At 43.9% G+C, this 9,403-nt stretch overlaps 1 protein-coding gene across 49 annotated transcripts in view; it reads right to left on the reverse strand.

The window, feature by feature from the left end:
* CAMK2D (calcium/calmodulin dependent protein kinase II delta) overlaps positions 1-3,149 on the reverse strand; it is a 237,221-nt gene extending 234,072 nt beyond the window's left edge. For 9 of the 49 annotated variants that reach the window (XM_043513746.1, XM_038400280.2, XM_043513745.1 and 6 more), the window contains exons 1-2: positions 1,880-2,729; positions 458-552 (exon numbers count right to left, since the gene is read on the reverse strand). In XM_043513746.1, coding sequence (XP_043369681.1) covers positions 458-552; positions 1,880-1,944 — 160 coding nt within the window. In that variant the 5' untranslated portion in view covers positions 1,945-2,729. Of the gene's footprint in view, positions 1-457; positions 553-1,879 lie in introns of all 49 variants that reach the window. The other 40 variants (XM_038400278.2, XM_038400276.2, XM_043513737.1 and 37 more) reach the window with 17 other exon arrangements.
* Positions 3,150-9,403: the final 6,254 nt, after the last annotated feature.

Raw genomic sequence — 9,403 nt, forward strand, 5'->3', positions numbered from 1 at the left:
TTAATTATGTTCATATTTAAATATAATGGAAGAATGTTATTCGATTAAGATTTGACCTAATTTTTATGAAGAAAAATCAGAGTGAGAGAGCATTTTCTCAAAAAATAATAAAAGAAAATGACATTCCAGTCTGTTATTCAAACTCTTTCACACACACACGCGCACGCACGCACAGCTGAAAAGCAGATTTGCATCTTTAAAAAAATGCTCTAGAATTTGTACATCTTTCCTTTTAGCATGGTAGAGCAGTAATCTCATATCTAAGCACTGTCGGTCAGTGAAAGATTACTTAACAACATGGAAAATCTAACCAGTATTTTAGGAAAATGGAAAATATACAGAGAAAAAATATAATATCTACTCAGTGTACAAATGCTTAGATATAGTACTATTTTAAACAAGGGGGGAGAGGACTTGAGAGAGAAACACTGGAAATATTGAGTTGAAAAATACCCACCTCTAGCAGACAGCTTTTTAGTGTTGATAATTTTGGCAGCATACTCCTGTCCTGTAGGAATTTTCACACATCTTCTCACCACTGAGAACGCCCCCCTGAAAACCAATAACCAGACAAACATCAATACAAGGGCTGTAATACTGGATAATGGTTCTAATAATTTGAGTTTTTTAACTGGATTTGATTGAAACGCATAATGTCAATACAGGAGACAGGAAAACGAGCACAAAATGGCAATCATTACTCATTTTATAGACGATAACAGTACACTGGATTTAAAATACAAGTGAGCACAAGTCATATCATTAAACAGTTTAAATATATGTACACAGCAAATTATAAGCAATGGTATTTACACACCGGAAATGTGAACATTTTTACAGTTCCCTGCCTCAAAAGCCTCAAATGCTCTGTGACTACCTTACAGGCAGCAAAAAAGTGTGAAAAACGAAACAAATTCTGTGTAAAAATTTCACCTCCAGCTCTGTCAACATGGCGATTGTATTTAATTAAATTTAAACACTGAGCCCATTTGTGTGACTAGGAAGTACATCTTAATGAATACAGCGCTGCACGGGGACATTCCTACTCCTTGCAGAAAAGGAGCATTTGAATTAGATAGCCGTTTACGACATATTCTCCATGTTTTTAATATCAAATGGCATCCCCACAAGCCTTTTCAAGTCATTTACATAACGAAATGACACCGCAATGATTCACAAATTAAAAAAAAATAATCAGAGAAAAACTGGAGATTGAGCAATAGTTAATTTCAGGTCTGAACAATACACAGCCATCCAGCTTCTTTGTAAGCAATGGATCTATGACCGTCTGGGTGTATTTTCGAGTGTCTTCATAAACCGCACAGCTTTTCTGATCGTGGACATAAAAACACAAAAGCACACCCTGCTCTGGGCAGAGCTTTCTCTGACATTAAGATCGAAAACAACAATCTTTCATAAATAACAAGAGGAGGGCAGGGAAGGGGTCAAGCTACATTCACGCAGGGTGGCCCTTCCTCCCGATTAAAAGTAATGGTTGCACACTATACTGTGTGCCCAGCTGAACTTTCTGCATCAATAAACGTGGCACCGAATTGGATCAAGTATAAAACAGACACGCATGCAAAGCGGAGAAGCAGCTGTGTCGGAAAAAAATATGAATGTATTATCTAGATACGTGCATAGAGCTGAATCCTCCCTCCCCCATGACAGCTCCAACTGCAGAGATCAGCAATGCACTAAGTCTCCTTTGCAAAGGCTCGGAGACAACAGCCAGCCTGACACCCCCCCCTCCCCCTTCATTTTACACCCAAACAATAGCCCCCTCTTTGCCCAGCCTTGATCTGTCAAACCACCTCCCCTGTCCCCAACCGAAAGACCCTTTCCCGGCACAACGTGCAGCGGCCGGCAGGTCTCTTACTTTCCAAGCTCCTCGAAGAGCTGGTACTCGTCGGTGAACCTGGTGCAGGCAGGGGTTGAAGCCATCGTGAGTCCAGGCTGCTCCTGCCGGCGGCTCGGAGGAAGAGAGGGGCTGGGAAGAGCGGGGACGGAAAGGAGGCGAGACGGGAGAGAAGACGCGCTGCTGCTTCTCCTCCTCCTCCTCCTCCTCCGGGCGAGTCGGTGTCACCCTGGCTGGCTTCTTTACTTTCTTACCGGATGGTTGGATGGGGGCTGGTCGGGCAGCTCCGCGAGCAACCTCGCCGCCCTTCCTTCGCGCGGAGCGGCTCCCCCTCGCCGCTTTTGGCTCGTTCAGATTTACACCCCGCCGGTCAGGGCACAGGGGGAAACCGACGGCAAGAGGGAAACCAAAAGCAGCTGGGAGAGCGGGAAGGCGAGCGGCAGCAAAGGCAGCCGGGACGAAGACTAACACAGCTGGGTGGGTGGGAGGAGGAGGAGAGAACTGGAAGCCGGCAGCAGCCGCGGCCCCGGTCCCGGTCCCGGTCCCCTCCGCCTCTGCTCCGCGGCGGGGCTGTAGGGGGACTCCGCGGCTCGTCCGGCCGCCGCTACTGACAGCGGCAGCGCAGAGCTGAGGAGGCAGGGGGCAGCCTGGGCTGAAGAAATAGCGCGGGCGCGGGGGCGGGGGCGGGGGGGGAAGATCTTTCGCCTCCTGCGGCAGCTGCCTCTCCCCTCTCTCTCTGTAGCACAGCTCCCCCTAGCGGCGGCCGCCCACGCGCGGGGGAAGGCGGCGCTCGCGCGGCCTTCCACGGGAGATGGTCTCTGCGGCCGCCTCCTTGCTCAAACGAGCGGGCGGGGCACCCCCCCTCCCTTCCCGCCTCTCTCTCTCTCTCTCTCTCTCTCTTTTTCTTTTCCCCAGGGCTCCTCCCGTGGGAGCGGGGAGATGGGTGAATTTCTCATTCAAACAGCAACGCTCCCCTCCCCGCGCTCCCAGCCTAACCCAGAAGAACGAGAGGGGGGCGGGCGCAGTTCTGCTTTGTGTGCCGGGAGTGGAGCAAAGCCTGCTGCAAGCTGCACAGTTGCACGCTACGCTGGCTGCTCAGCCAGCCGGCAAAGAGGCACGTGGGTCCGCTCAAGAGCTGAGGGACGTTCCGCATGACCCCCGCCCGCGGGGTGACAGCTGCGCACTGCCCGCGCACGGTTCCCCTCCCGCCCCTCACTGCCTCCGCCCTTCGCTGGGTTCCCTTCTGTAGCGTCATAATCGACACACGCTCTCGGTACGTTCCAGGCAGCCTACGGGCAGCCAAGAGAGGCGTGCAGCTTCTCGCGAGAGTTCTCTTGTGGTTGGGGCGGGGCGGGGCGGGGCGGGGCAGGAGCGAGTGAGCTGCCTCACGAGAGGAGCGGCTGCCCCCCAGTGCCACTGAACCTGCGGGTTTGGCGCCGCGGGAGGGCTGGTGGGAGAGTGTCTAGGTGCAGGGAGAAAAGGAGGACTTGTGGCACCTTAGAGACTAACACATTTATCAGAGCATAAGCTTTCGTGAGCTAAATGCATCCGATGAAGTGAGCTGTAGCTCACGAAAGCTTATGCTCTAATAAATGTGTTAGTCTCTAAGGCGCCACAAGTCCTCCTTTTCTTTTTGCGAATACAGACTAACGCGGCTGCTACTCTGAAACCTGTCCTAGGTGCAGGGAGAGTCTGTGCGTATAGACACGGTACCTTTCCCCACTGCTGTAGCCTACACAATCACCTGCACACGTCTTTGTAGTTTCCCCAGCTCCAGCCACTCCCCCAAACCTGGGAATCTGGTTTATCATCTGGTGTATTGTCCATAGTGCTGGTAGCAGTATGGTTAACTTTGCACAACGCCCTGTTTTCAGTTGCTTAGAGCTTCGCCAGCCTTTAATCTTAATTTTTACGTGATCGGTTTCTACCTCAGGCTGATTAATATAGGCATTTAATTTTTATTGTATTTCTTTTAAAATTTCAGCAAAAAAAAAAAAAAAAACAGTTCAGCCACTTTCCAAGCAGGAGGCTAAGGGAAAATATGTTCTTTGCCATGTTAAAAAATTCTGCTGACCTTTTCTTCTAACAGCCGTAGTGCCCTTGTGCTTTGGAAAAGGGACTTGATATTTGGCAGAAAGGTGCCTTTGTGTCAAGGATATCCCTTTTGCCATCCCCATGACAATCTGCCCCATTGCAGTTTGTGCATAGTCAGTAGAGGCTGCTTTAATTTTAGTAGCAAAAATCTCTGAAGATTCTATCCTCATTCAGCATGTTCCACCCACTCGTAGCTGCTTGTGCTGACCAGACTATGCAGGCGTTTAGCTCCACAGAGTGACTGAGCATATGCCATATGCTCTCAACTTCTATGTGTAGCAGGCCTGCACATGTATGCATTAAAGGAACATTATTCAGGTTACAAAGTTAAGCACTCAAAGTGAGGATATGTCACAATGAAGGTTGGTTTTGTTATGTGTTTATAGACTGGTTACGGTACTGTGTCTATAACAGGGCACAGAAGAATGAGGTACTGGTCTATGACTAACATCCTTTTCTACAATGAAAGTTCTTAACTATTACTTCAATACAAATAATAATAGAATAGAGATCTAGTTAATGATAGGTATTAATAAAGACATAGTTACTGGGGTAACAGGGTGAAATGAAATGACATGTGCTATACAGGAGGTTAAACTAAATGTTCTAGTGGTCCCTTCTGGCCCTAAACCCTGTAAATCTATGAATCTCCCTGCCCACTCAGGGTCATTAAAAATACCAGAAAGTTAACCTGAGTATCCTGGCCGAATACCAATCGGGGCAATTCTTCTCTGTCTTACTGAGACTGGGATGAGAGGGGTTCCTTTAATCAGATGCAGATTTTTTTTCATTATCTTGTCTCAGACTTCGCAGCATTTCCGTTAATTCATTCGCTGATATGTCCCCATCCCAGCAACAATTATGTCTCATTGCTGGGATCCCTGTAAATGTAGGGCTTGCCTACACGGAGTAGTAGTGCACAACAGAAGTGTGTAAATTTTAGTCTGCACAAGCTGGCTCTTGTGGCCCTGCAGGTGTGCACTACAAGTTCCCTAATGTACATTAACATAGAAGAACTTTTGAAATAGGATGACAAACTTTCACATTATCAGAGGTCATTTTACCTTTCTTTCTCAGTTCTTTCCCATATGCCTAACAGCAATGGTGTAATAATTAGTGAAATTAATATCTACACAGTACTTAAAACAGCACAATTTAAATTCTCATAAATTCACATTAGATGTTTACTGTAAAATTCAATTTGCACATTGAGGCCAAAATGTTTCAAGTAGGGTGTCTAAAAGTTAACCACCTAAATCTACATTTTGGCACCTAAATAAGAGTTTACATATGTAATAAGTACCCACATCTCCCACTGATTTTAGGCAGCCAAGTTACAAAATCAGGGCCTACAAGACTGATCTTGACTATTCACCACAGGAGAGAGTTAAGAATGTAGTAACTTTTGTCTCCGGTGAGGCAAAGAGCACATAACCCTCTTTAAAGATACGTTTCCACTGGATGAAATGCATGTGAGGCATTGATGCAGACCTCCCAGGCTCATTGTGTGCATAGCAGAAAGAAAGAGGGTGTGGGTTTTGTAAACAAAGTCATGACCAGGTACAAAACATTTACACCATATGTTCCACCCCAACATTGCATATTCAGCAAAGAGTGTAAACAACTGGAGGATGCATTAACACAGGCAACAGCACTCACCACAGAGGGAGGAAAGAAATTACAGGCAGATCGGGAGGACATGGTGCAAAAAAAAAAAAAAAAAAAAAAAAAAAAAAAAGCAAGCAGCCAACTTGTTAGCATGCCTTCCAACATCCTAGAGCTGTAAAATAGGATGCAAGCTGTGCATAAATGTACATACATTTCCATAAATAAGGCACAATAAATCAGTAGTTTTAAAACCCTAATGCATCTTGATAATTGCATTCACTTTAGGGACATGTTTGGTAGGTGTTATGTATATATATTCTAAAAATAAACATATTCCCATGTTATGTTTCCAATATTGTTCTTATCTCATTTTCATGGTGTCCTATATGTCCTAATAACAAGTATTTGGGGGAAGCACCAATTATTGTACTGTATTGTGTACTCCTGGGGGAATTCTGCACCAAAAAGTTAAAAATTATGTTCCAAAAAATTAAAAATTCTGTGTATAATATTTTAAAATTCTGCAAAATTCTGCATATTTTATTTGTCAAAACAACAATATAATCATGCCAGTTTCACTTATTTTGGTAATTTATTTCAAAATACCTGTCAGCAAGTATGTCTGTAACAATAAGACAACAAAAAATGTTTTTTGACAAATAGATTCCTTACTAGGCATATTAATACAGCACTTTGAGTTTAATTCATTTAAACTACACTTGCACAGTGACACAGAATTCCCACAGGAGAAATTAGTAGTAGTACCCCATGCTTCTCATTTAATTAACACAAAATGTCAAAAGGAAATGAAGAAAGTCAAGTCATTTTCATCAGCTCTGTATGGTGCTCTTATGCTTATAAAATCATGTATCTGCACACTGGAAAGACAAGGATCCAAAAAAATCATTCCTCTCACCCTTTTCCTCCCTCATGGAACAATCTGAATAAAATCCAAAATAGGTCCAAGGAGTTTTTATAGGAAATCTTAAACTGGAATTGGCAAAACATGAGAAAATTAGGCATTTGAAAAAGGGAAATATTTACTTGCACTTCTTTATAGTGAGAAAAGCTGGGAAATCTGGATTCAGAAAATTTATATTACGAAAGAAGTCAAACACAACTCTGAAACATCTTAAAGGCTGGGATATTTCTTAAAACACACCATTCACCCTGGATAAAATTCATCCCTCTGCAGACGGCGGGGATGAGCATAATTCCTGACATTTAAGTCCCACATAAGCCCTCAAAATTGGATGAGAGTCAAAGCAGCAAAAAAAAGGCAACCAAGGATCTGACCCACTAAATTCACTTTTGAAAAAAAATGACTAATTGTTCAGTATGCTACTAATGCTACTGAAACAGATCTTTAATTTGTGAGTCTTATATTGGATGAAGAAAGTCAGATATAAATGGAGAACAAAGAGGCTTTTAAAAAAACCCTGAAACAGAAAAATTCAAGAGAGGATTGTATATAGATAAAATATATGAAAAGCCAGGTAGCTAGTTCCTCTAAAGAGTCTGTAATTTAACAAAATCTTGCAATTCAATGGAATGAATTTAACTGTAAACTGTGATAAAGCCATTCACTGTGGAAAAAGAAGTGGCATTTATTTTAAAGGTTTTACAATTCACTGAGCTCTTTAGCTATATGGTTTTATTTTTAGATAGTGAGAGTGAAGTTCTCTTTTTGTTTGTGATACTTGCAAACACAGGCTTTCAATTTGCCAGTGATGCATGTGAGAGTTACTGAGCTTTTAAAAGGTCATTTGTGTAGACTTCTCATTATGTGCACTGCTAAGAATATTATATATATGAATAAATTCAGCAACCAATTTAGAACAAAGATCTAGACACAAAATGGCCTGGAAAATGGAGAAGTTTTATTTGGTGTTGGATATATATTTATTTTTATGACCAGGTGGTCTTGAACTGCAATACTTAGTCATCTCCAAGGCCTCATGTTCTCTTGTGGCAAAATCCCGGAGCACCCTAGGGCAGCAGACTGGAAATTCTGAAGGAGCTTGAGGTGTGCTATTTAATTAAATATGAAAATGAATAAGTCAATCAATACAATATTCCTTGTGTTATTCATTTGGGGTTTGATCCAAAGCCCATTGAATTAAAAGATTCCCATTGACTTAATGGGCTTTAGTCCTTTTACTGTTAGATTCAGTTTATTGTAGTCTCCTCCTAATTGTTCCTCAGATGTTAGTACTGACAGTGCATGACTATGTTACAGAAATTGTCAAGAGGGTAGCTGGAGATAATGGCAGCAGGGGCATTTGGTTAACTATCAAAATGTAGGAGGTAGTTTGACCCTGTGAGATAAAAACATTAGCTGAACATTTCTTCTAAAATGATCATCTGTGAAATGGTTAGCAACATTGTCATTTAAAGTGCTACCATTAGGTTTCACAGTTAACAGCTTGTTTGACTGAAGGAGGGCAGTTTGTTTCTCTCTTAGAATGATGAAGAAAGACATCACTGATTGGTTTATGTATGGTCCTGTTTGGAAAGTTCTTGTGGAAGCCCTATGTTCTATTAGGGGAAAAAAGGCTGAATGTAAAGGTTATAGGAGAGAGAGGAGACTGGAAATGAAAAGGAGGAAAAGGAAGACAGTGGATGGAGAGAAAAGAGTAGAGAAAGCGAGCACATTGTGTAAAAGGTAGGGGGAAGAGGAGACCAGTTTGATTTTAGGTGGAAAAGGGAAAGAGTAAACAGACTGGATGCTGCAGGGGAAGGAGAGATTAGACTGGAGGGAATCTGAGCAACGAAATGTATCTGGTGTACATATAGAGAGAATGAATGAGTTTTTTGCTAACTGGTGGAGAATTAGAGAGAGAGATGATAAATGAAGAGGACAGGAGATAGAAGCAGAGAATTTGTTTAGAAAAGGGAAAGTTGTGATATTGAAGAGTGGGGAGAGAGAGAAAGATTGAGGATGAGAAGTACAGTAACTCCTCACTTAATGATGTCCCGGTTAACGTTGTTTTGTTACGTCACTGATCAATCAGAGAACATGCTCGTTTAAAGTTGCGCAATGCTCCCTTATAACGTTGTTTGGCAGCCACCTGCTTTGTCCACTGCTTGCAGAAAGAGCAGCCCGGTGCAGCTAGCTGGTGGGGGCGTGGAACCAGTGGGGGCTGGCAGCCCCCCCATCAGCTTCCCGCTCTCCTAAGTTCCCTGTGCGGCAGCTGCCCAGCAGGCTATCAATTGCCAGGCAGTTCAGCAGTCCCTCCCCCCATTGCCATGTGCTGCTCCTGCCCTCTGCCTTGAAACGGTTCCCAGGAGCCTCCTGCTTGCTGTGCAAGGGGCAGGGGGAGAGGGGTGCTAATGTTAGGGTGCCCCCTCCCCTCCACTCCTGCCCCCCGCTTACCCTATCTCCAGAGAGCAGGAGGGGACAGGACAGGGCTCAGGACGGAGGGAGCTTGCTGGCAGCAACTGCTGTCTCAACTTGCTGATCTACTTAAAAGGGCAGTGTACTTAGAGTGCAGTCACCGCACGTCTCTCTCTCACACACCATGTATGTCTTTGTCTCTCTCTGCCATATTGTCTCCTCTCCCTCCATTCCGTGCTGCCTTGTGGAGTGTGAGGATACATTAACAAAAATGTTTTAATCCTTGAGGGCTCAGCCGAGTGCTAGTTCATCATTTAGCAGTAAGGCATTCCCTGGGAAATATCCCATCCGCTTCCACCCTCTGACTTCACCACCTCAACCAAGATTCACAATCATCATTGCTGTGTACAGTATTAAATTGTTTGTTTAAAACTTATACTGTGTATATGTGTGTATGTATAAAAATATAGTCTTTTGTCTGGCGAAATTTTTTTCCCTGGAACCTA

This window comes from Dermochelys coriacea, chromosome 4 (assembly GCF_009764565.3).
Source record: "Dermochelys coriacea isolate rDerCor1 chromosome 4, rDerCor1.pri.v4, whole genome shotgun sequence".
Lineage (NCBI taxonomy): Eukaryota > Metazoa > Chordata > Testudines > Dermochelyidae > Dermochelys > Dermochelys coriacea.